This window comes from Anolis sagrei, chromosome Y (genome assembly GCF_037176765.1).
Source record: "Anolis sagrei isolate rAnoSag1 chromosome Y, rAnoSag1.mat, whole genome shotgun sequence".
Lineage (NCBI taxonomy): Eukaryota > Metazoa > Chordata > Lepidosauria > Squamata > Dactyloidae > Anolis > Anolis sagrei.
In genome coordinates, this window is record NC_090035.1 from 41,469,429 (window position 1) to 41,496,892 (window position 27,464).

Sequence of the window (27,464 nt, forward strand, 5' to 3'; positions counted from 1 at the left end):
GGTGTAACATTAGAAAATGTTGACCATTTCCGCTACCTTGGCAGCCACCTCTCCACCAAAGTCAACATCGACGCTGAAATACAACACCGCCTGAGCTCCGCAAGTGCAGCATTTTCCCGAATGAAGCAGAGAGTGTTTGAGGACCGGGACATCCGTAGGGAGACCAAGGTGCTTGTCTATAAAGCTATTGTCCTCCCAACCCTGCTATACGCCTGTGAGACGTGGACTGTCTACAGACGTCACATGCAACTCCTGGAACGATTCCATCAGCGCTGCCTCCGGAAAATCCTGCAAATCTCCTGGGAAGACAAGCGGACAAACGTCAGTGTGCTGGAAGAAGCAAAGACCACCAGCATTGAAGCGATGGTCCTCCAACATCAACTCCGCTGGGCTGGCCACGTTGTCCGGATGCCTGACCACCGTCTCCCAAAGCAGTTGCTCTATTCCGAACTTATCAACGGAAAACGGAATGTCGGTGGACAGGAAAAGAGATTTAAAGATGGGCTCAAAGCCAACCTTAAAAACTCTGGCATAGACACTGAGAACTGGGAAGCCCTGGCCCTTGAGCGCTCCAGCTGGAGGTCGGCTGTGACCAGCAGTGCTGCAGAATTCGAGGAGGCACGAGTGGAGGGTGAAACAGAGAAACGTGCTAGGAGGAAGGCGCGTCAAGCCAACCCCGACCGGGACCGCCTTCCACCTGGAAACCAATGCCCTCACTGCGGAAGAAGGTGCAGAGCAAGAATAGGGCTCCACAGCCACTTACGGACCCACAAGAACATTGGAGGACCATCATACTCGGAAAACGAGGGATCGCCTAAGTAAGTAAGTAAAGGTACCAGTACTAAGATCAAAAACCCTAATTAGCAACTGGCAGAAGGATATATCCAAATTTATCTGGAAGGGTAAGAGACAAAGGATAAGTCACAGGAATTTAACGGACAAAAAAAGAGGAGGACTAAACCTACCCAACCTGGAGCTTTATTATGAGGCCACCGCCCTGTGCTGGGTAAGAGATTGGTCAACACTAAATAAAAAAAAGATACTAGCATTGGAGGGCTTTGACCTAGCACAGGGCTGGCATGGATATTTATGGAGGGGGAAAGCAGAAAGGGAAAAGGGATTTAGAAATCATCCGATAAGACCAGCCCTCCAACTAGTCTGGGGGAGGTACAAAGATAGATTCTACACCAAGACCCCCCTTTGGTTTTCACCTAAAGAAGCAAAACATCTAAGGGAAATACCCAGGGAAAAGTGGTTGACATATAATCAACTACTAAAACTGAACACACAAGGGGCAATAATAAAATCCCAGGAAGAATGGAAACAAATAGACCAGACTATATCCTGGTTTCAATACCAACAAATATTAGAAAACTTTAGAATAGATATCAAAATAGGATTCCAGCTGAAGGAAACTTTTTGGGATAAAATAATGAAAATGGAGGCAAAATTAATAAGGAAAATATATCAGCAACTACTATTATGGTCAACTGAAATGGAGCAGGTAAAAGGAAACATGATTAAATGGTCACAGGATATAGGTAGACCCATAAATATGTCTGAATGGGAAGACATTTGGTATAAGAAAATAAAATACACTTACACATCTGAACTTAAGGAAAACTGGTATAAGGCCTTTTATAGATGGTATCTTACTCCAGAAAAGATAGCCAAGTTCAGTAAAGGGAAAATAACCGATACATGTTGGAAATGTGAAAATCATAAAGGTAATTATTTTCATATGTGGTGGAACTGTAAAATGATTAAGAAATATTGGTATGAAATTTACAATGAAATTAAAACAATACTGAAGATAAAAATAGAATTTAAACCAGAGTCAATGTTGCTGGAAATAATACATACCATCACTGATAAAAATTTCGAAAAATTATTCTTTTATTTCACCACTGCTGCGAGAATAGTATTGGCTAGAATTTGGAGATCAGGAGTTTTCTGAAGAAACTCTAAGGATTTTCATTGAGAAGCCAGCGATTAAATAACATGATGAAAAGACAACAAAGGACTTAAGTCAACATCAAACCTTCAACGTTCTATCCTGAGAGATCCTGGAAGTGTTTTAAATGGCACCACAGTTTTTTTTGCTGATGTTGCTGTTGTTGTTGTTGGGGGTTTTTTTTTGCATTATTATTATTATTATTATTATTATTATTATTATTATTATTCCCCTTTTCTCCTTCCCTCTCCTACCCTCTTCCTTCATCTCCAATCCTCACTTCACTTCACTATAAAATTATTGTTCCCACTATTTCCATGTAACTACGATTTTGCGCTCTTTTTCTTTCTATTCGCGCCAATCTGAGGAGCAACATATTCCAAATAAAAATAATTTTAAAAAAATAATGTAAATATCCGATATCTTAGATCTACTGAAGGAAATGGACATAGGCTATCAATATCTGAATGCAATTAATGCCATATATACAAAACAAGCTACAGTAATAATAAATAGACAGCAATCAGAAAATATTCCCATTCAGAAAGGCACAAGGCAGGGGTGCCCCCTGTCTCCAACACTTTTTATTTTCCCTCAGTTCTTGTGGGTTTTTTCGGGCTATATGGCCATGTTCTAGAGGCATTTCTCCTGACGTTTCGCCTGCATCTATGGCAAGTATCCTCAGAGGTCATTGGAGGGCTTTGACCTAGCACAGGGCTGGCATGGATATTTATGGAGGGGGAAAGCAGAAAGGGAAAAGGGATTTAGAAATCATCCGATAAGACCAGCCCTCCAACTAGTCTGGGGGAGGTACAAAGATAGATTCTACACCAAGACCCCCCTTTGGTTTTCACCTAACGAAGCAAAACATCTAAGGGAAATACCCAGGGAAAAGTGGTTGACATATAATCAACTACTAAAACTGAACACACAAGGGGCAATAATAAAATCCCAGGAAGAATGGAAACAAATAGACCAGACTATATCCTGGTTTCAATACCAACAAATATTAGAAAACTTTAGAATAGATATCAAAATAGGATTCCAGCTGAAGGAAACTTTTTGGGATAAAATAATGAAAATGGAGGCAAAATTAATAAGGAAAATATATCAGCAACTACTATTATGGTCAACTGAAATGGAGCAGGTAAAAGGAAACATGATTACTTTTTATTTTGGCACTAGAAACCTTACTAAAGAGAATATCAACAAACAATGACTTGAAAGGACTAAAAACAAAAAAATATATACATTTAAAACTCGTGCTTTTGCAGACGATGTAGTCTGCTTTATAGAAAATCCGCTAGAACATATAAATAAATGGCTATTAGAGATAAATAATTTGTCCAGTATTTTTCAATCACTGGACAAAATTTGGCACAAATATTCAATACAGATGGGGTCGGGGGGATTAATTTTGTCATTTGGGAGTTGTAGCTGCTGGGATTTATAGTTCACCTACAATCAAAGAGCATTCTGAACTTCACCAACAATAGAATAGAACCAAACTTGGCACATAAGACTCCCATGACTAGCGGAAAATACTAGAAGGGTTTGGTGGGCATTGACCTTGAGTATTGGAGTTGTAGTTCACCTACATCCAGAGAGCACTGTGGACTCAAACAATGATAGATCTGACGGAGCAAACTTGGCACGAATACTCAATATGCCCAAATGCAAACATTGGTGGAGTTTGGGGAAAATAGACCTTGCCATTCGGAAGTTGTACTTGCTATGATATATAGTTCACATACAATCAAAGAGCATTCTGAACCCCACCAACTATAGAATTAGGCCAAACTTCCCACACAGAACTACCATGACCAAAAGAAAATACTGTATTTTTAATGGTCTTTGGCGACCCCTCTGACACCCCCCTCGTGACCCCCCAGGGGTCCCAACCCCCAAGTTGAGGAACTCTGCTTTACACACTTCAACTACTTGTTAGAGATGGATAGAGTTTTTCTCTCCTTGCATGAAGGAGGGAGTAGCTTAAATGTCTTTCGAGGGAAAGGCACTAAGGAAACGTCTCCTGCTAGTCCCTCTGGGAGATCAAACCTGGTTTATGGCTTCCTTTAGTCAGGATCTGCCTCTCAAGGGACTATCCAGAATTTTGTACACAAGAAAATATATACGGACTTCCGGTTAGCAGCTATGGCGGCGGGACGTGGCTAGCGGAGGCTCTCTGCTACCAACTCACGTTTTGAGCTGCTGGGTCGAGCCTAAGCTCCCCTCCCTTGGCAGATTGATGCCAAGGGGGACGCAAGGGTCCTGCTGGACACACCTGAGGTTCTACAAACTGCCTAGACTCCAGTAAGGCAACAGAGAACCCAGAGGTCCAAGGACGCGCGAGCGGCTCCGTGAGAAGCAAGCTGGAAAGCCTGCATTTACCGCCAACCACTGCTAACAATAATACTTTAAATAACAAGGACAAGAGAAAGATAAAATGCGGCCTTAAGCCGGTAAGGAAAAACTCTATTTCGAACGGGTGAATATTTCTTTAGAAGGACCCACAAGGAGAAATCCCAAAGAAATACTTTTATTTTAATAATAGACATTTAAGAGAAGAATAGTGAAGCTTGGGGATTACCTCTCTGCCAATATCCAAAAATATACAGTAAAAAAATAAGTAAACAAATATAAGCTTTAAGCTGCAAGCTACTAGAACTTCAATTATAATAACTATTTTAATAGAAGCTAATAGAAGCTAAAAACGTACTTTGAGAAACTGGAAAGGCTGCTGATCCATCGCTGTGTCGACTCAAGAGAAAGGCTACTTCTGAGCCCTTAACCATCGCTGTGCCGGCTCAGGAGAAAGGCTACTTCTGAGCCCTTAACCATTGCTGTGCCGGCTCAAGAGAAAGGCTATTTCTGAGCCCTTAACCATCGCTGTGCCAACTCAAGAGAAAGGCTATTTCTGAGTCCTTAACCATCGCTGTGCCGGCTCAAGAGAAAGGCTACTTCTGAGCCCTTAACCATCTCTGTGCCAACTCAAGAGAAAGGCTACTTCTGAGCCCTTAACCATCGCTGTGCCGACTCAAGAGAAAGGCTATTTCTGAGCCCTTAACCATCGCTGTGCCGACTCAAGAGAAAGGCTATTTCTGAGCCCTTAACCATCGCTGTGCCAACTCAAGAGAAAGGCTATTTTTGAGCCCTTAACCATTGCTGTGCCGACTCAAGAGAAAGGCTACTTCTGAGCCCTTAACCATCAAGAGAAAGGCTACTTCTGAGATCCAACAACGGGAAACCTGGCATTAACCAGCTGTTAATCTGGGAAACGGGAAATGGAGGAAATAAAAAACTGTATGGTGGTATGGGCAAAAAACATAGGACAACAGATAGGAATCCAGGAGTGGCAGCAGGTATGGAGAAGAAAATTAAAGTTTACGTATTCGGTGGCCCTTAAGGAAAATTGATTGAAGACCTTCCACAGATGGCACATGACTCCCAAAAAATTGAGCTTAATGTATAGAACGTATTCAAAAACATGCTGGAAATGTAAAAAACAAATGGGGAGCTACTACCACATGTGGTGGACCTGTCCAGAAACTACAAAGTACTGGCGGATCATACAGTAAGAAACCCAAAAAATTCGAAAAAGAAAGATTCCACGAAACCCTAAACATTTCCTACTGGGCCTCACAGACAAAGAGTTAAACCTAAGTAATAACGAGGAGGTGCTCTTCACATATATAACAACTGCCGCACGAATAACTTTTGCAAAATATTGGAAAGAAGAGTTCACCCCTACCTGTGAGCAATGGCAAGACAAATTATTGGACATAAGGGATATGGATAAACTGACTTTCCTCCTGAGGAACAGTTCGGGAAGACCAATGAGTCAAACGGATTGGTCCTGTGTGGAGGAGTATGAAAAGGGAAAAACAGTGGGAAGATAAAAATAGCATAAAATAAATTAATCTAACGAGGAGAGAGGAAGAGAACATAAGATACAAAGAAGCTAGGATCCAAAATTTAATCTAGTTCTCCCGGTGGGGAGAGTTGGGGATACAGACTAACGGCCTGGGTGGAAATAGAGTGGAAGTCACTTTTTAATATCATATGTATTGACTGGATGCATGTGGAATGTTCGTGTAGGGATGAAAATGGACAGTTGTATCAGAACGTCACTAAGTCATCAGACAGATATATTAGCATACATGTTTAGGAAATCCAGGTAACACAGCTGGACCTTACATCCCCCCCAATCCTTTTTAACCCCCCCCATAACCCCCCCTTCTGTATCGATTGTATGTTCCGCTGCTGCCTTCTCAACCACCTTGCCCAGAAACGGAAGGTTCGAAACTGGGCGGTAGCTAGAGGGAACCGAACGATCTAAGTCTGGTTTCTTCAGCAGCGGAGATACCATCGCCTCTTTTAAACCCTCTAGAAAAACTCCTTGCTCAAGGGAGCTATTTATTATATTCAACAGAGGTTCACGTAATCCCTCCAGGCAAGATTTTACTAGCCAGGAGGAACACGGATCAAGGAAGCAGGTCGTCGGCCTAGTTGCAGTCATGATCCTATCGACAGCCTATGCATCCAGCGGGGTACACCAGTCGAGGATGTGCCACAGAGTCTCAAGTTCACTTACTGTTATCAATCGTGACAGTGAGATCCCAGTGGAGAAGCGAGATCTTGTCTGCGAAATAGCTCCGGAAAACCTCAGCAAAAGGGGCCAGATCATTATTGTTTGGGACAGAAGGGATTGTTGCCAGGGATCTAATAATCTTAAATAATTGTGCTGGGTGTGAGCTCGCAGACGCTATCAAGGAAACATACCGTATATTCCGGCATATAAGACGACTGGGCGTATAAGACGACCCCCAACTTTTCCAGTTAAAATATAGAGTTTGGGATATACTCGCCGTATAAGACCACCCCTCTTCCAATGCACACCAAATAAAAATTTTAAAAAATCAGATTTGAATTCAATATGGTAATTTGAATTCAAATGCTTATGACATGCAGGTTCCTATGAGAGGGACACAGTACCTTACATTGGACATTATAGTTGCTCTTCCTCCCTTGAATTTCATTTACGCTCTGGGTCATTTACATCATGCTGGCAAGTATGAAAGCAGGCTTTAAATGGTTCAGATTACATTTATGTTGGCATAGAAGCTTGCACGCAAATAGAAGTCAGGCTTTGTACTATGAGTACTGAGATGAAGGCAAAGCATCTGTAGAATTTTTATTTATAAGCAGTCTTTATAAATCAGGACCTCCTATCAGAAGAGAGGGGCAGATTGGACCCTCATCATTCAGAAATGTAGCATTTGGCATGGCACATGTTTACTGGGTCACATCTTGACATGTCTTCATCCTTAAATCACCGTGACAGCTTGAATTGTTTTAGACTTTCTCAAGGACACAACCAGGTGATGTTTAATTGTTAGAAGGGGAAAAGAGATCAGAAAAGAGGAGGGAGGGCCCTGGGTCAATAAGAGCTTTCCAGTTTGACTTCTGTCAAAAATGAAATGCAAAGATAAGGATGGGGGACGCGTGGCTTGAGAGCGGTATGTGTGAAAAAGATCTTGGGGTCCTTGTGGACAACAAGTTAAACATGAGCCAGGAATGTCATGCGGTGGCAAAAAAACAAAAACAAAACAAAAAACCAATAGGATTTTGGCCTGCATCAATAGGAGCATAGTGTCTATATCCAGGGAAGTCATGCTCCCCATGCTCTATTCTGCCTTGGTCAGACCACACCTGGAATTACATTGTGTCCAATTCTGGGCACCACAACTGAAGGGAGATGGTGACAAGCTGGAATGTGTCCAGAGGAAGAGGGTGACTAAAATGATCAAGGGTCTGGAGAACAAGCCCTATGAGGAGTGGCTTAAAGAGCTGGGTATGTTTATCTTGAAGAAGAGAAGGCTGAGAGGAGACATGATGAGAGCCATGTATAAATATGTGAGAAGAAGTCATATGGATGAGAGAGCAGGTCAAGGGTCTGGAGAACAAGCCCTATGAGGAGTGGCTTAAAGAGGTGGGCATGTTTAGCTTGAAGAAGAGAAGGCTGAGAGGAGACATGATGAGAGAGCCATGTATAAATATGTGAGAAGAAGTCATAGGGAGGAGAGAGCAGGTCAAGGGTCTGGAGATCAAGCCCTATGAGGAGTGGCTTAAAGACCTGGGTATGTTTAGTCTGAAGAAGAGAAGGCTGAGAGGAGACATGATGAGACCCTGTGTAAATATGTGAGAGGAAGTCACAGGGAGGAGAGAGCAGATCAAGGGTCTGGAGAACAAGCCCTATGAGGAGTGGCTTAAAGAGCTGGGCATGTTTAGCTTGAAGAAGAGAAGGCTGAGAGGAGACATGATGAGAGCCATGTATAAATATTTGAGAAGAAGTCATAGGGAGGAGAGAGCAGGTCAAGGGTCTGGAGATCAAGCCCTATGAGGAGTGGCTTAAAGAGCTGGGTATGTTTAGCTTGATGAAGAGAAGGCTGAGAGGAGACATGATGAGATCCTGTGTAAATATGTGAGAGGAAGTCATAGGGAGGGCGCAGGGAGGGAGGGGGAGAAGAGGAGGAGCGGCAGCCTCTGCTACCAATCTGGCAGCATGGTAGCCTACTGGGCTGTCTTCACCCTCGCAGGCATTGAGTTGGGTCCGCCTCCGGCCTCCATCTCAGAACAGCTGCTGCAGGAGGGAGCCAAAGCCAGAGGGTCGGGGCCTCTGCCAGCTCCGCCCCCCCCGCAGATGGCCCCGCCCCCGGGTTCCGCCCCCCCCCCCCCCCCCGCTCCAGCTTCAACTCCTGCTGCTTTACCAGGCCGGCGGGGGTGTTTGCATGCTATGCTGTGCTGTCCCCTCCGCAACTGGTCTGCTGCTAGCTCTGCCTCTGGCCTCAAAGTTCAGAGCAACTGCCGAGGGAACGAAAACCGGAGCGTCGGCGGGGCGGCGAGGGGCGGGGTCCTCTTCTCCCACTGCCTCCCTACTCTGGGTTTGGTTCCCTCGGCAGTTGCTCTGGCTTTGAGGCCAGAGGCGGAGCTAGCAGCAGACCAGTGGCGGAGGGGACAGCACAGCATGCAAACACCCCCCGCCGGCTGGTCAAGCAGCAGGAGTTGAAGCCGGAGCGGGGGGGGCGGGACCCTCCGCGGGGGGTGGGGCCGGAGTAGCCATAGTCCCCGCCCCCACCCCTCCGGCTTTGGCTCCTGCAGCACCTTTTCTGGGATTAGAGGGCGGAGGCGGACCCAACTCAATGCTGGCGAGGATGACAACAGCCCAGTAGGCTACCATGCTGCCAGCTTGGTAGCGAAGCCTGCCGCTCCTCCTCCTCGCCCCCTCCCTCCCTCCGCCTTCCCTCCTCCTCAGGCTCCACCACGCGGGGATGCCAAGGGCGAGGGAGACGAGGGAAAAATGATCCAAAAAAAATTATGCCGGGGTATAAGACGACTCCCCACTTTTGAGATGATTTTCCAGGCTTAGAAAGTCGTCTTGTACCCCGAAATATACGGTAATAAGATTTTTTGGCCTCAGTGATAGCATGCTCATAAGACTTATGAAGTCAAAACAAAAATAATTTTATGGTTGGGGGTCACCACAACATGAGGAATTGTATTAAGGGGTCACAGCATTAGAAAGGTTGAGAACCACTGCTGTAATATGTTCCAAACACCATTGATGTTCTCACTATTGTCTTTTGTACTAGCTGCAGTTTCTGAACTGCTTTCATAGGCATCCCCATGTGCAGTTCATTATAATAATACAATCGGTATATAACCAGAATGTGGACCATTTGGGAGTGATCTGCTTTCTCTAGCTAGGGCCAAAGCAGTTAGACATGTCTTCTCATTGGGATTTTAATTATATCTCCCCTGAAAGGGCCACGTCCAAGAGCACCCACAATCTGCATGCATGACTGTTTCTGGAGACTGCAGTTGTACAGTATATCAAAACAAGTAGCATACCTCTGAACAAGTGTGCAGTGCTCCCAACCCACACGACTGCCATCTTCTCAATGGTGCTCAGAATTACCACAGCAACCAAACAGGAAAAATACTGTGACAAAAGAGCTCTTACCAGAAGAATATCAACAGTGATGGGTAGCTCAGATAGCCTCTTCAAATTCTTCATTAGCTGCAAAAATGAAAGGACACAGAGTGAAGGGGGTTTTCTTTACAATACAAGAGGTGGATTCAAGCCCATCAGGCTGTAAAAGTGCCAGTCACCGAGCATTACAACTCCCATAAGCCCGATTGGAGAACAGCCAATGATAAGAACAAGGCAGAACTGTTGTCCAAAACATCTGGAAGACTAAAGATTCCTCATCTGAGTGTTTGTAGGGCTGTGACACAGCCGGTGCCAGAGGCAGACCAACTTAAGCAGTTGCCTGATCCAGAACCAATAACACTGGCACCTGAAATCACGCTAGTATTCAAGCCTAGTCAGATCAAAGATAAGGCACACTGGCTCAAATGTGCTGGGCCTAGTAGGTAAAAGGCTTAAGAGAAAAAAAATGCTTATTTGGGTATTATGACTTCCAGGATCTTATGGTCAGCTTGTGGATTTTGGGTGCTGCAATCCATAAAGGTCTGAAAACATGCAAATGTGAGTAAATCAGTAGGTACCATTTCTGCGGGAAGGTAACAACCCTCCATGCAGTCATGCTGGCCACATGACCTTGGAGGTGTCTGTGGACAATGCCAGCATTTGGTTTAGAAATGGAGATGAGTACCAACCCCAGAGTTGGACACAACTACGTTTAATGACAAGGGAAACCTTTTAAAAAAAATTAATAAGGAGAAATCAGTATTTGTATCTAAGAACCTATCTATAAGCAATATTGTTAAATTGGAGAAATTAACTAATTGTAAGGTAGTGTCAAAAGTAAGATAACTCAGACTATGGCTAACCAACAAAAATAATAACCTTTACCAAAATAATTACAACAAAACATGGAAGGAAATCAAAAGAGATCCTGTAAACTGGCAAAGACTTCAACTTAACTGGTTAGGGAGGACAGCAGTTATAAACAATGATGGTACTACCCAAACTGTTGTTTTTGTTTTAAAATGTACCGATTATTAAGGGAGTAAAGGTGTTTGAAAAATGGAGATCAGTTGTCACAAGAAATATCGTGTGCAGATTTGATAAATGTTGATGAAATATGATATATGGATATGAATGGAACTGAATGAAATAAATGAATGAATGAATGAGAGCTAATAATTTTGGAGACACCATTCAAAAATATTAAAGCCTGCAATGACTAACTGTCTGCTTGCTGGACTGTAATTAAAAGTTACTGAAATGGTAAACTGTGATAAGAACTGTGACAATAATAAGATAAATGTTTACAATGATAAAAAGGAAGTCAACACAAGGCTAACACCAATCAAGAAGAACCAGCATCTGGCTAGGAAACCGAGATGGAGTCAACATATTCCAGGATGGATGATGTCTATCATTAATGTACAACTTTGGGACAAATATTGCTATATAAGAGACCTTATTACACTTCAAAAAGAGTGACAGAAAGCAGAGCTGTTCACCTGCCTCTCTGGTCTATGGGAAGGACAGAGATGGTGTATGCCTCCTTCTCTCAATGGGAGAGGAAATTGTGAGATTTTGGAGTCTTCTATTATGTATAGGGCGTCAGGTTTTGCTGTATGAAAAACAGGGATCTGATCCTTAGCATTTTGGCATTTTAGAAGTATTTAGGCGTTATAGGAGTTTTGGAACTGTGTGTTGGCAAGCTGCAGGGAAGCTGGGTCTGGCCTAATAGATATCCTTCTCCAAAGAGAGAGAAAAGAATATGGTAATATTTGGATGCATGAGGATGGATGGATGTTCATATGTGTGTGAATGCTGAGTAAAAATGTAATTGCCCTTTGTTAGTTTGTTAGTCAATGTAACTGTAACTGTATGTGTAAAAGTTCTGTAAAAGTTGTGATATACCCTCACTGAAAACTACAATAAAAATAACTTGGTTTAAAAAGTACTCATGACACAGTCACAGTTTCTCCCCAATTAGCTGCTGCAAGAATTGGCACTTTGAAAAGGCAACATACATACTTGTCATATCCTACTGGTACTTAGCACTTCCATGTCCGTTTACCTGACCACTGAGATCTAAAAGTGTAACACATGGAGATTCGAGAGGGATTTGTCAGCTGTAGCCTTCCACTTGTGGAATGCTCTCTTCTTGGAAAGCCAGCAGATATGAGCACTGGTCTTATTCTGACACCAAGTGAAAAAACCAGCTGTTCTCCCAAGTAAGATCACAGCTAGGTTTCAACTGCTATGGCTCAGCCCTGGGGAATATTGGGATTTGTAGTTTGGTGAAGAATGTGGAATTGCAATCATACACAAGCCACAATTCCCAAAGTACTCCAAATCCTTCACTTTTCAGAGCACTTTCCAAAAGATTCACCAATCTACAAATTCCACAAAGCACAGACATGGCAATTACAATGGTACCAAATTATAACACTATATGCTTCCAAAGTATTGTAACAATGGTATTAGAAATTCAAGAGTTCCAACAGAACATATCAGGAGTTGAGGTGGCAGAAACATCATAGAATCATTCTGTGAAAGCTGCATAAAACTAAATCCCCTTTAAAAACAAGAAGCAACCACACTTTCAGCACCAAGTCTCTTTGTTTAATGATTTGATATCACAAAGAAGTGTGCCAGTGATAAGGTGCTTCCCTCCCAGCACTTATCTATATATATATAAATTTGAAAGGGACGTTAAACGGAGAAGCAAAACTCAAAAACCCCCAAACGGAAATTAACCAAAATTCCCATGCACCTACCACAACCCACAAGGTACAAACAAACCGAATCAAAATGAAAGACAACACAACAACACACTCACAAAACGACAAAACAACTGAGCATGCGCAATGACACCCAGCCGCAAGTTCCCTAGCGCGCGCACATGGCCTGCCGGCCAACGCTCCCTCCGCGCAAGCCACGCCCCATCCCCCGCCACGCCGCTTCCCGCCGTGTCAAAACCATCCCTCCTCCCCCTCCTTCATCTTACCCTGCTCACGCCGCCTCTAAGCCCCGCCCCGCCCACTCCAAGCCTCGCTGCGCCGCTTCCCACCCTGTCAAACCCATTCCTCCTCCCCTCCTCCACGCCGCCCACGCCACCTCCAAGCCCCTACCCTTCTAACCCTGCCCACCCCCTTCCCCCGTCAAAACCATTCCTTCTCCCCCTCCTCCATCTAACGCCGCCAACGCCACCTCCAAGCCCCGCCCCCTTCTAACCCCGCCCACCCCTTCCGCCCGTCAAAACCATTCCTCCTCCCCTTCCTCCATCTAACTCCACCCACGCCGCCTCCAAGCCCCGCCCCTTCTAACCCCGCCCACCCCCTTCCCCGTCAAAACCATCCCTCCTCCATCAAATGCCACCGCTGCCAAGCCCCGCCCCCTTCTAACCCCACCCATCCCTTTCCCCGTCAGAAACATCCCTCCTCACTGCCCCTTCTAACCCCACCCATGCCGCCGCCAAGCCCCGCCCCCTTCTAACCCTGCCCACCCCCTTCCCCCTGTCAAAACCATCCCTCCTTCCCGCCCACGCCGCCGCCAAGCCTCACCCCCTTCTAACCCCGCCCACTCCCTTCCCCCTGTCAAAAACATACCTCCTGCCCTCCTCCATCAAACGCCACCGCCGTCGCCAAGCCCCACCCCCTTCTAACCCCGTCCACCCCCTTCCCCCTGTCAAAAACATCCCTCCTCCCTGCCCCCTTCTAACCCCGCCCACGCCACCGCCAAGCCTCGCCCCCTTCTAACCCTGCCCACCCCCTTCCCCTGTCAAAAACATATCTCCTCCCCTCCTCCATCAAACACCACCGCCACCAAGCCCCGCCCCCTTCTAAGCCCACCCACCCCCTTCGCCCTGTCAAAAACATCCCTCCTCCCCGCCCCCTTCTAACCCCGCCCACGCCGCCACCAAACCTCGCCCCCTTCTAACCCCACCCACCCCCTTCCCCCTGTCAAAAACATACCTCCTCCCCTCCTCCATCAAACGCCGCCGCCAAGCCCCACCCCCTTCTAACCCCACCCCCCCTTCCCCCTGTCAAAAACATCCCTCCTCCCCGCCCCCTTCTAACCCTGCCCACGCCGCCGCCAAGCCTCTCCCCTTCTAACCCCGCCCACTCCGTTCCCCATCAAAAACTCCTCCCCTCCTCTATCAAACGCTGCCGCCAAGCCCCGCCCCCTTCTAACCCAGCCCACCCCCTCCCCCCTGTCAAAACCATCTCTCGGCGGGCGCATGACGTCACCCAGATGGGGCGCGGGGCAGTGACGTCAGCGGCGCCAGCAGAAGGGAGAGAGAGAGAGAGAGAGAGAGAGAAAGGGGAGAGCGAGGCCTGCCTCCCTTCAGGGCCTTCCCCAACACAACATCCCCGCCAGGTAGGCCTCAGACCCACCTCTCGAGACAAGTTGGGAAGACAAGGGGGAAGGAAGGAAAGTAAGAGTAAGAAGGAAGAAGAAAAGGAAAGAAAAGGAAAGATGGAAGGAAAGATAAGAGAGTCAGTAGAAGAGAAAAAAAGGGGGAAAGAAGGAAAGAGGCAGAGAAGAAAGAAATTAGAGAAAGAGGGAGGGAAAGAAAAAGGGGAAAGAAGGAAGGAGAGGAGAAAATAAAAAGGGAATGAAGGAAAGAGGGAGTGAAGGAAGGGGGAAGATGTAGAGAAAGAGGGAGGGAAGGAAAGAGAGAAGGAAGAAAAGAGACAGCAGAAGAGAAAGAAAAAGGGGAAGGAAGGAAAGAGGTAGAGAAGAAAGAAATGAGAGAAAGAGGGAGGGAAAGAAAAAGGGGAAAGAAGGAAGGAGAGGAGAAAAGAAAAAAGGCAATGAAGGAAGGAAAGAGAAAGCGAAGGAAGGGGAAGATGTAGAGAAAGAGGGAGGGAAGGAAAGAGAGAAGGAAGAAAAGAGAGACAACAGAAGAGAAAGAAAAAAGGGGAAGGAAGGAAAGAGATAGAGAAGATGGGAAGGAAGGAGGGAGAGAAGGAGAGAAAGAGGGAAGTTTGGCCACAGCAAATAAAAAGTTAAAGAAGGAAGGAAACATGGAGGGAAGAAAGGAGGCAAAGGAAGAAAGGGGGAGGGAATGAAGGAAAGAGAGAAGGTACCTCTCTTTCATAATAGACCAGATATCTATGAAAAGATTTACTATAGGCCACAGCAACGCGTGGCAGGGTACAGCTAGTTACTTTCTAATATATGTTTAGGTAATAAAGAAAGCAAGGCACATCTGTTCACTCTTCCTATCTTTCAAATCAGTCCCCTGAAAGGACATGACAAAATTATACAGTACTAGGCATCTCTTGCCAAGCGTTGCTGTGGCCCAGTCTGTGTATATGTATTTTTTTGTGTGTATATGTGTGTGTCTGCACATATATATGTGGTTTTGTGCATGTATTTTAATGTATTTTTTGGTTTTTTGGCTTTTTAAATTCACTTCTGCTGTGTTTTCCAGTGTTTAGGGGTGATGGTCATTTGCCTGATAGGTGTCTTGTATCCAAATTTGGTGTCAATTCATCTATGTTTTTTGAGTTATGTTAATCCCACAAATGAACATTACATTTTTTAAAAATGTAGATTGACTTACAAAGAATTAGGGGATGCCTTCTAGAAGCTCAGGATAATAAAAGATATAGGCTTCCCTTCTATTATTCAAAGAGCCATTCATTGTTATGTGTCTTCAGGTTCTTTCAAACTTATGGAGATCATAAGACAAACTTTTCAGAAGGTTTTCTTCACAACCTTTGTTTAGTGGGAGCCATCATAGAATCAGAGTTGGAAGAGACCAACTCCCTGCCAAGAAGCAGGGAAATTGCATTCAAAGCACCCCCAACAGATGGACATCCAGCCTCTGTTTAAAAACCTCCAAAGAAGGAGCCTCCACCACACTCTGGGGCAGAGAGTACCACTGTTGAACAGGAAATTCTTCCTCATGTTCAGGTGTGATTTCCTTTATTGTACTTTGAAGACATTGTTTCGTGTCCTAGTATCCAGGACAGCAGAAAACAAGCTTGCTCCCTCCTCCCTATGACTTCCCCTCACATATTTGTATATGGTCATCATGTCTCCTCTCAGCCTTCTCTTCTGCAGGCTAAACATGTCCAGATCTTTAAGACGCTCCTCATAGGGCTTGTTCTCCAGACTTTTAATCATTTTAGTCGCCCACCTCTGGACACATTCCAGCTTGTCAACATCAATTATCAGTTGCGAGAGAAATAAGATTGAACACTGTGAAAGCCATCCACTGCATGGCTATCAGCCTCCTCCCAGTAGTCTCAATTCAAGGAAAAACTGCATGAGAACCACCACTCCTCCTGGTGTTCCCCCATAAACAGCAAGAGTGTCTCCCTGGGCAGATACACTAGGAAAGTCCAACTGGATGGCCTCCTATGAGGGTCTTTCTCCAGGGGCAAACCAAAAATGGGCAACTTGGAAGTCCCTGAACAGACTCAGAAGTGGAGTGGGCAGATCAACCTAGCAAAATGGCACTACCTAGAAGAATCCTCCACCTTTTGCGACTGTGGAGCAGAACAAACAACTCAGCATCTATATGTCCACAATGTCCTGCCTCATGCACAGAGGAAGAATTGTTTAAAGCTACAGACACTGTTGCCCATTTTTGGTCTAAAATTATTTAGCTGCTTGTTGCAAGGCCTAAATGTTTTATGTAGTGTGTGTGATATTTGTTTATAGTTTTATAATTTAGATGGTTTTAATCTATTGTCATTGTTGACATTTTATGCATATAAGGCTTTGAATTTTGCCATTCATTATGTTGGGAACTGTTTTGAGTCCCTCCAGGGATAAGAAAAGTGGTATATAAGTACAATAAATAAATAAATAAATGTGTTCCCTCTATTTTATTAGTTTTATACTTCGTTATTCATGCAATAAATCCATTATTAGTCTTCCTGTACCTGTCCTGCATATATCTTTGTGTGCATTGAAGATGGACCAACTCCACCATTAGGAAGTGTGAAATGGCAACAGATCTGGTGTGTGACAAAAGGCACAACCAATTCTAACTTCTCTATTATGACTGCATTTATATTACATGAAAACAAAGGTGAACTTCTGGGGTTTTATGCCTTACAAACAGAGCTAACTTTGGACACTATGTCTTTTGCCTGGAATGGGACCAGATTGCACAGTCTCAGGCCATTGGGTTTCTATTTTACTGTCCTTTACTGAAGGCCACTTTGCAAAGTTATCTCTTCCCACAATTAACATCTCTCTTCCATTCACACAACCAAGAGATCCTAAAAAGCACAATTCACCACCCTTTTAAAATCTATGTATTATTTTGAGGCACAAAACCAGAAGGTAGTACTGATTCTGCACAAAGCCAAAGGAATGTATTAAAGGCTTGTCATAGTTCAGGCAAAACTAGGAAGGAGAATTTCTTCTCTCCCCACTTCCATGATGTTGAAGGTTGCCTCACTTCCCCAATCCCACTTCCGGAGCTAAAAGGGAGACCTGCCCCCCTTTCTAATACAGAAATCCTGTAAAACTTTGTTCAGCACATGAACTAATAGAGAGGTTACGTAGTCTGTGCACATTCAGAAGAAGATCTACAAGCCAATCTAAACATCCTTTGGAGAAGCATACGAGAAACTTGGCCTCTCATGGAACACTGAGAAAACCAAACTGCTCTTCCAGTACTCACCAGCCAATCCTTCTGCAATGCCAGAAATACAGTTTAATGGTGTAACATTAGACCATTTCTGCTACCTTGGTAGCCACCTCTCTACAAAAGTCAACACTGACACTGAAATACAACACCGCATGAGCTCTGCGAGTGCAGCATTTTTCCGAATGAAGCAGAGTGTGTGAAGATTGGGACATCCATTGAGAGACTAAGGTGCTTGTTTATAAAGCTATTGTCCTCCCAACCCTACTATACGCCTGCTAAACGTGGACTGTCTACAGACATCACACTCAACTCCTGGAACGATTCCATCAGCGTTGCCTCCGAAAAATCCTGCAAATCTCTTGGGAAGAGAGGCAGACAAATGTCAGCATGTTGGAAGAAGCAAAGACCATCAGCACTGGAACAATGCTCCTGTGTCATCAACTCCACTGGATTGGCCACATTGTCTGAATGCCCGATCACTGTCTCCCAAAACAGTTAATCTACTCCCAACTCAAAAATGAGAAATGTAATGTTTGTAAACAGGAAAATATATTTAAAGATTGGCTTAGAGCCAACCATAAAAACGGTGGCATAGACACCGAGAACTGGGAAGCCCTGGTCATTAAGCGCTCTAGCTGGAGGTCAGCCGTGACCAGCAGAGTTGCGGAATTCGAAGAGGCACCAATGGAGGGCGAAAGGGAGAAATGTGTCAAGAGGAAGGTGTATTGAGCCAACCATGACCAGGACCCCCTTCCACCTGGAAACCTATGTCCTCACTGCGGAAGAACATGCAGATCAAGAATACGGCTCCAGAGACACCTATGGACCCACCACCAAGATATTATACTTGGTCATCATCCTTGGGCTATGAGGAATCGCCTGAGTAAGTAAGTAATAGAGAAGCCATCAGAATCTCAACTCCAACTGAGAAGGTAGCTTGAAAAATGAACAGAATTTGAGTCTCTTTCATGAGAGATAAAATGAGGTTATTTATTTATTTATTTATTTATTATCATGTCAGTATCAGCCAGACAATTGTATTACATTACATAACAAATTTTTAATAAACAGACAAAACAGAGTTTGAAAGCTTGGTAGTTGATTAAATGTCCTTTGACCAGTAGCTGGCCACTTGGAGTGTCTCTGGTGTTGCTGCAAGAAGGTCCTGCATTGTGCATGTAGCAGGGCTCAGGTTGCATTGCACCAGGTGGTCAATGGTTTGCTCTTCTCCATACTCGCATGTCGTGGATTCCACTTTGTACCCCATTTCTTGAGGTTGGCTCTGCATCTCGTGGTGCCAGAGCGCAGTCTGTTCAGTGTCTTCCAAGTTGCCCAGTTTTCTGTGTGCCCAGGAGCGAGTCTCTCATTTGGTATCAGCCATTGGTTGAGGTTCTGGGTTTGAGTCTGCCACTTTTGGACTCTTGCTTACTGAGGTGTTCCAGCGAGTGTCTCTGTAGATCTTAGAAAACTATTTCTTGATTTAAGTCGTTAACGTGATGGATGATACCCAAACAAGGGATGAGTTGGAGATGTCTCTGGCCTGGTCTTTTCACTATTGGCTACTACTTCCCGGCGGATGTCAGGTGGTGCTATACCAGCTAAACAGTGTAATTTCTCCAGTGGTTTAGGGCGCAGATACCCTGTGATAATGCGGCATGTATCATTAAGAGCCACATCCACTGTTTTAGCGTGGTGAGATGTGTTCCACACTGGGCATGCATACTCAGCAGCAAAGTAGCATAGTGCAAGGGCAGATGAGTGAGGTAATAATAATAACAACAACAACAACAGCAACTTCTCAAAACACAACAGACAAAGAATCACTACAAGAAACTGCACAACAAACCAGAGATGACAGCTGGCATAACAAAGCATTGCATGTGAAGGAAAAGTTGATAAGGAGACGACCTGGTTATGGCTCATGAATGGACCACTGAAGAAGGAGACAGAAGGCCTGATTTTTGCAGCCCAGGAGCAAGCCACCAGAACAAATGCAATTAAGGCCAGGATCGAAAAATCAGCTGATGACCCAAAATGCAGACTGTGCAAGGAAGCTGATGAAACCATTAATCATATCCTCAGCTGCTGCAAGAAAATCACACAGACGGACTACAAACAAAGGCACAACTCTGTGGCCCAAATGATTCATTGGAACTTATGTCACAAGTGCCACCTGTCAGTAGTCAAGAACTGGTGGGATCATAAACCTGCAAAGATAGTGGAAAATGAACACGCAAAAATACTGTGGGACTTTTGAATCCAAACTGACAAAATTTTGGAACACAATACGCCAGACATCACAGTTGTGGAAAACAAAAAAGTTTGGATTATTGATGTCGCCATACCAGGTGACAGCGAAACTGACAAAAAACAACAGGAAAAGCTCAGATGTTATCAATCCCGCAAAGGCTCTGGCATAAACCAAAGGCTCTGGCATAAACCACTACAGGTGGTCCCAATGGAAATTGGCATCCTGGGTGCCGTGCCAGAAGATCTCAGCTGGCATTTGGAAACAATAAACATTGACAAAATCATGATGTGTCAACTGCAAAAGACCACGTTATATGGATCTGTGCGCATCATTCAAAAATACATCACACAGTACTAAACACTTGTTCGACTGGTGATTTTGTGATACGAAATCCAGAACATATATCTCACTTGCTGTGTCATACTGTGTTTTTGTGTAAACACAGTAAAATAATAATAACAATAATAATAATAAACACAGTAAAATAACAACAATAATAAGACCATGAGCTGAACATGAGTAAAGAGTGTGATGCGGCAGCTAATGAAAATCAATGCCATTCTAGGCTGCATTAAAAGGATGATAGTGTTTACATCAGGGCTTCTCAAAACCTTTTTCCTCTTTCTGCCCAAGAAATTGTTACATAATCCTGGGCAGATATGTACATAAAATTGGTATATAGATCAAACATATATTGATAATAAATCACCATGTGCATAGAATTATGGAAAAAATAGACCCATGTCTGATACCACAGCAAGCTAACTTCAGGAAAGGCAAAAGCTGCACATCACAAGTCCTGAACCTGACTCAGCACATAGAAGATGGCTTAGAAAAGGCAACCGGTCACAGGAGCTGTCTTCATAGACCTGTCAGCGGCTTATGATACTGTGAACCACCGCCTCCTCCTGAGAAAAATGTATAATATCACAAAGGACTACCATCTCACCCGCCTCATAGGAAATCTGCTACAAAACAGGGGCTTCTTTGTTGAGTTCCAGGGCCAGAGAAGCAGATGGCGGAAACAGAAAAACAGCCAGCCTCAGGGGAGCACGCTTGCTCCATCCATGTTCAACATTTACACAAATGACCAGCCACTGCCAGACGGGACAAAGAGCTTCATCTATGCTTATGATTGTGCCATTACTGCTCAAGCGGGGAGCTTTGAGATGGTTGAACAGAAGCTCTCCGAAGCTGTAGGTGCTCTTACTGCCTATTACAGGCAAAACCAGCTGATCCCCAATCCATCTAAAACACAGACATGTGCCTTTCATCTCAAGAACAGAGAAGCATCCCGAGCTCTGAGGATTACCTGGGAAGGAATCCCACTGGAGCATTGCAGCGCACCCAAATACCTGGGAGTCACTCTGGACCATGCCTTGACCTACAAGAAGCACTGCCTGAATATCAAGCAAAAGGTGGGTGGTAGAAACAATATCATACGAAAGCTGACTGGCACAACCCAAGGATCACAACCAGATACAGTGAAGACATCTGCCCTTGCGCTATGCTACTTAGTTGCTGAGTATGCATGCCCAGTGTGGAACACATCTCACCACACTAAAACAGTGGATGTGGCTCTTAATGATACATGCCACATCATGTAGGGTTTCTGCACCATATACCACTGGAGAAATTACACAGTTTAGCAGATATTGCATCACCTGACATCTGCCAGGAAGTAGCAGCCAATAGTGAAAGGACCAAGGCAGTGACATCTCCAGCTCATCCCTTGTTTGGGTATCAGCCAGCCAGTCAACGACTTAAATCAAGAAATAGTTTTATAAAATCTAGAGAAACTCGCTGGAACACCCCAGCAAGCGAGAGTCCAAAAGTGGCAGGCTCAAACCCAGAACCTCAATCAATGGCTGATACCAAATGAGAGACTCCCTCCTGGGCACACGGAAAACTGGGCGACTTGGGAGGCACTGAACACACTGTGCTCTGGCACCAGGAGATGCAGAACCAATCTTAAGAAATGGGGCTACAAAGTGGAATCCATGACACGCGAGTGTGGAGAAGAGCAAACCACTGACCACCTGCTGCAATGCAACCTGAGCCCTGCTACATGCACAATGGACAATACCAGAGGCACTCCAAGCGGCCAGATACTGGTCAAAGGGCATTTAATCCTTTGGACATACTGCAAACTTTGTGTTTTGTCTGTTTGTTTTGCTTTTTAAAATATGTAATACAAATGTCTGGTTGCTCCTGACACGATAAATAAATAACCATGTTATTTTCCTTTTTCTGGAGCTGAAGCATGCCTTAGCAAGCTTGGTTCATTTAGCTTGGAGAAGGGAAGGTTGAAAGAATGATAGTCAGATTTAAATACTGAGGAAGGGACAAACTTGTTTTCTGCTGCTTTAGAGACTAGGACACAATGGAGCAATGGATCCAAACTGCAGGAAAAGAGATTCCACCTAAACATCAAGAACTTCATGAGAGCCAGAGCTGTTCCGACAGTGGAATATGCCACTGATTGAGAGTCTGGTGAAACCTCCACCTCTGGAAAAAAAAAATTGAAGCAGAGGCTGGATGGCCATCTGTCAGGAGTACTCTGATGGTGTCTTCTTGTTTGGCAGAATGGAGCTGGACTGGATGGCCTTTGGGGGGGTTTCTGATAAGGAACACTCAACCTATGTACCTCCCAACTGCTGCCTTCATTTTAGGCCCAGATGCCCAGCATCCCACCTCAAGCCAAGTGAACACTGTCTCTACCACCAGAGATAGAAATAAGATTGGCTATAGGATCATTTGGTGGTGGTGGGTCCTAATTTTGCCTTGATTTTAGTGAGAGTGGAATATGATCTACCTTGGAGTCCAGTGGAGTCTCTTTCTCTGGAGATTTTAAAGCAGTGACTGGATGGCCATCTGTCAGGAAGGGTTAGATGGTTTATTCCTATATGGCAGAAGGGGGTTGGACTGGAGGACCTTTGGGAATCTCTTCCAACTCTAATGAAATATATGTTCCTCCTCTGGAATTTCTTTTTTAAACAGAGGCTGGATGGCCATCTATTGGGAGAGCCTTGATGGTGTCTTCCTGCTTGACAAAATGGACACTGACAGGATGGTCTTTGAGGGGGTTTTTTTCCAACTAGGATTCTATGATTTGGGATGAGGGACACTCAACTTATGCACCTCCCAACCATTGCCTTCTCCCAATCTGGCAGAAGAGGGTTAGACTGATATCCTCTGGGGATCTCTTTTATAATACACTCCATTCTAGGAGTGTATTATAACAATAATAACAACAATAATAATAACAACAATTACTCGGGGAGATGGTGGAGAGATATAAAAATAAAGTTATTATTATATTGTTATTAATAATAACAACAACACTTTTTGATGAGGGCGATGATGGAGTCTACTGGAGGCTTCGAAGCAGAGACTGGCCATCTGTCAGGAGGGCTTTTGAGGGTGTCTTCCTTTACTGCAAAAGGAGGTTGGACTGGATGGCCATTGGGGCTCCCTTCTAACTGGATGGCTATCTATTGGGAAAGCTTTGACAGTGTCTTCCTTTATGGCAAAAGTGGGTTGGCCTGGTTGGCCTTTGGAGCTCCCTTCCAACTGGGTGGTCATCTGTCTGGAGGGCTTTTGGCCTCCTTTATGGACAAAGGGGGTTGGACTGGGTGGTCTTTAGGACTCGCTTCCAACTGGACTGCCATCTGTTCAGAGGGCTTTAACTGTGTCTTTACTGCAAAAGGAGGTTGGACTGGATGGCTTTTGGGGTATCTGTTGGGAGGGCTTTTATGGTGTTTTCCTTTACTGCAAAAGGAGGTTGGACTGGTTGGCCTTTGGAGCTCCCTTCCAACTGGACGGTTATCTGTCTGGAGGGCTTTTGTTTTCCTTTATGTCCAAAGGGGGTTGGACTGGATGGCCTTTAGTGCTCCCTTCCAACTGGACGGCCGTCTGTTCGGAGGGCTTTGACTGTGTCTTTATTGCAAAAGGAGGTTGGACTGGATGGCTTTTGGGGCTCCCAATTGGGTGGTTATCTGTTGGGAGGGCTTTGACGGTGTCTACTGCAAAAGCAGGTTGGACTAGATGGCCTTTGGGGTTCCCTTCCAACTGGATAGCCATTTGTTGGGAGGGCTTAGCCTTAGACGGTGTCTTGCTTTACGGCCAAAGGGGGTTGGACTGGATGGCCTCTGGGGCCCCTTCCTATGCCCCTGCGCGGCGCCAAAGGGCCTCTTCCCCGGCGATCCCCCTTCCTGTCCAGCCCCCTGCCCGGCCTCCCTCCCTCTCCTCCGCTTCAGGCCCCTCTTTACCTTCTTGGGTTCCGCGCGGCCCGAGAGCCGCGACTGCAGCTTCCCCACAACCTCGAGCACCGACTCCGCCATTTTGACTGCTGGCGAGGCCTCTTTCACGACGGAAGTGGGCCCGCGGCTTCAACGCCCCTACCCAACAGCCCTCGCGGCTCCTCGACCTCCCAACGGCTCGGATCCTCCTTTGCCCCGCCCTCTCTTCCCCTTTCTCCTCCTCCGCCGCCATGTTTGTTCCGGGCAAAATCCAGGAAGCACGAAAACAGAGGTAACCCAGAAGAGAGCAGCGTCCTCCATTTTGAAAGCTGGAAAAGGCTTCGCAGCGGAGGCTAACTGCCATTTTGTAAGAGGGCAAGGCGGAGGGACGCGGAGAGAAACAGGTCACAAACAGCTGGAGGAAAACAGTCGTTTGGAACGTTCCCATCTTGAAGGGGGGCAAGAAGCTATCTGGCTGCCATTTTGACTGTGGGCAAAAGACTGCTCTCATCAAAGTCATTCAATCGTAGTTTTTGGGCTAACATCAAATCATGCCATCTGAATATGTGTACGCGCTTGCTTTTGTTTATTATTGAGAATGGCCGCAATTTCTCAACTGTAATCCCTGTATTTGCATTTAGAACAGGCCTGGGTCAACTTTGGCCCTTCAGGTGTTTTGGACTTCAACTCCCACAATTCCCAATGATATCGAGCTATTTTGGGAGGTCTCCCGCAAGGAGAGATCCTAGAAGACCGCTAAAGGGGTCCTCAAACCTCGGTGAGCAGCCAGCGAAAGCCAATCCAAAGAGCGAAAAAATATTAAAAATGAATCTCACCGGAGGCGGAAGAAGTTCAGTGACCGAAGCGTTTATTTTGCGATTCAGCTGAAAAGGATGCAATTGTAGTGATGATTCACATACAAGCATGATTTTACAGAATTTTCCAAGCATTTTATAGGGTACAGACAAAGGGAAACAGTTTCAAAAATCCCGCCCGCCCTCTGCCGGCCAGCTTCGCCCTGATTGGCTGACCGCGGAACAGCTGGGAGGAGGCTTGGTGGCACGCCTCGCCTCCTGCCCAATCAGCGGGCTCCGCCGCCTCTAGGGGGCCAATCAGCGCCTTCCTAGCGCTTTGGAAGATGGACCAATCAGCAGCCAGGAGGCGGGACGAAGCCTGACAAAGACTGAGGAAATGACAGCCTTTGGGGCATCTGCCAGCTGGAATGTGTGTCTTTGTTCTTACGTGGCGGGGAGTTAGATAGGAGAACAATGAGCTTCCTGGTCTGTGATGGGATTTGGGAGGAAGTATGAAAAGGAGCTTTCAAGGATATTGGACCTCAGAAAAGGGGGGATCAACAATACCCAAAAGTGATTTAATCAGTCTTTTCTTCCAGAGTTTCTGTTGACTCCCCCTCCCCTAACTGTCTGCTCTGAAAGTTAGGATCAGGAAGGAAATCAACATCACGGACCATGCAAATGTAAACATGAACAGTTTTGGGAGGACAAAGGAGTTCCTCTCTACGGCAGTAATCCTCAAGTCACATTCTTTTTGGGGCAAGGGTCAGAGGGAAAGGCGGGAAGGGGAATCAGAGTACATTCCATAGGATATTTCATTATATACATCCCATACATTTAATATATTTCATGAACAAAATCCCATCCCCAGCAAAGTTTATTAAAAAATAGTCGATTTATTTTATTATTTGAAGAAATCATAGTCTTCTTGATGAAGGCGCACGGAGGCTGAGGCTGCTTGCCCTTCAAGGCAAGCCTGGTCTGAAGTTCGTGTCCAAAGATGCAGCAGGAAAACAGTCCAAGACAGGGAGGCAGAAAGTCAATAGGAGAGGGCAAAAGAGTCCGAAGAGGATTTCCGGGTTGTAATTGATGGGGCAATGTCCTTTGGGGAACTGCATCTCCCTGGTCAGAGGCCGGGACACATGCCTGGCCGCCTCTTCGGGACTCCTACGGGCGGCCGCAGTGAGTCCCTGGTTGCTGGATTCAAATGGGAGCGAGCACTGCCGCGGAGAAGCGAAAAACCCGGCCAAATTGACAATCAGCTGTTTCTCTGCAAGATAGAATACTCGAACAAAACCAATTTATTCCCGGGTGTAGGAGCCCAAAACAAGAAAAAGGAGATAGCAGTTAGTCTTAAGATTAGTTGCAGAAAAATATAAAATTGGAACGGTGGCGATCCGCCATTTTAGGTATTTTCGCGGATAAGGGGGTCTGTAATGGCGGTTTCCGTATCCGCGGTTTAGACGGACGCAGATTCGGGGTCCCGGGAGCGCCCGGAAGCGTCTCCCGCGGGCTCATGGCTCTCCGGAGCCCAGAAAAAGGTTTATTGCAATGTTATTTTGTTTGAGTCAAGAAAGGATACAAAAGTAGCATGCGGAAAGATAAAAAGTTGCAAGTTTCAAGTACCTTTATTAGGGAAATGATACAAAGTAGGGAGTAGGGGAAAGCTGAAGGAAAGTTGCAGGCATTCCTGGTTTTGAGCTGGCTGCTGGGGCACATTTCATCTGTTGGTCCCAAAACTTGACCCAGGAGCTGCGGAACTCTCCGCTGCGGTTCACACCAATGTGAAGGCGGGGCTCCCCGCCGCGCTCGGGCTCACCAACAGCCTCAGGCCCCTTCCTTTTCCCCCTCAGCCACTTAATTGGTTATTAAATAATAGTATTTAATTATTGCTAAATACTAATATGTACCGGTAGTTACTATTCAATACTATTATTTATTATTGTTGTTGTTGAACAATACTACCTAGCTCCATGATGGTGAACCTATGACACGTGTGTCAGCACTGACATGCGTAGCCATTTTCGATGACACACAGCCACATGTGGCTGCATACAGAGAAGATGGGGCTGCATCCCAAGAAGGACATTTCATCCCCGGCTCCTACACCAGCAGTTTTCTATAATGCCGAGATATATGGCATTATAGAAAAAGCAGGTAACTTAAATAATTAGTTTTTGGTTTATTAAATACAGTTATATATTACAATAATATATTTTTTATTAAACTATAAATATCATGAAATTATGGGTTTTTCTCGAAGTGACACCCCACTCGAGTTATGCTCGGATTTTTGGCGAGTATTGACACACCAAACTCAAAAGGTTGCCCATCATTGACCTAGCTATTTTTAAATAATACTATTTAGTTATTAAACAATACTATTCACTTATTATTACATAATACTATTTATTATTAAATAATGTTATTAAATAATAATATGTATTTTATTAAATAATAGTATTTAATTATTGCTAAATAATATGTACCAGTCGTTACTATTCAATCATATTATTTAGATATGATTAAACAATACTAGTAGGTTATTATTAAATAATACTATTTAGTTATGATTAGATAATGCGATTTAATTATTGTTTAATAATATAATTTAGTTAT

General features: G+C 44.9%; 1 protein-coding gene across 1 annotated transcript in view; it reads right to left on the minus strand.

The window, feature by feature from the left end:
• Positions 1–24,223, minus strand: part of LOC137095322 (elongin-A-like) — a 69,970-nt gene extending 45,747 nt beyond the window's left edge. The window contains exons 1-2 of the mRNA XM_067461821.1: positions 24,082–24,223; positions 9,978–10,034 (exon numbers count right to left, since the gene is read on the minus strand). Coding sequence (XP_067317922.1) covers positions 9,978–10,034; positions 24,082–24,153 — 129 coding nt within the window. The 5' untranslated portion in view covers positions 24,154–24,223. The remainder of the gene's footprint in view (positions 1–9,977; positions 10,035–24,081) is intronic.
• Between the last annotated feature and the right edge of the window lie 3,241 nt (positions 24,224–27,464).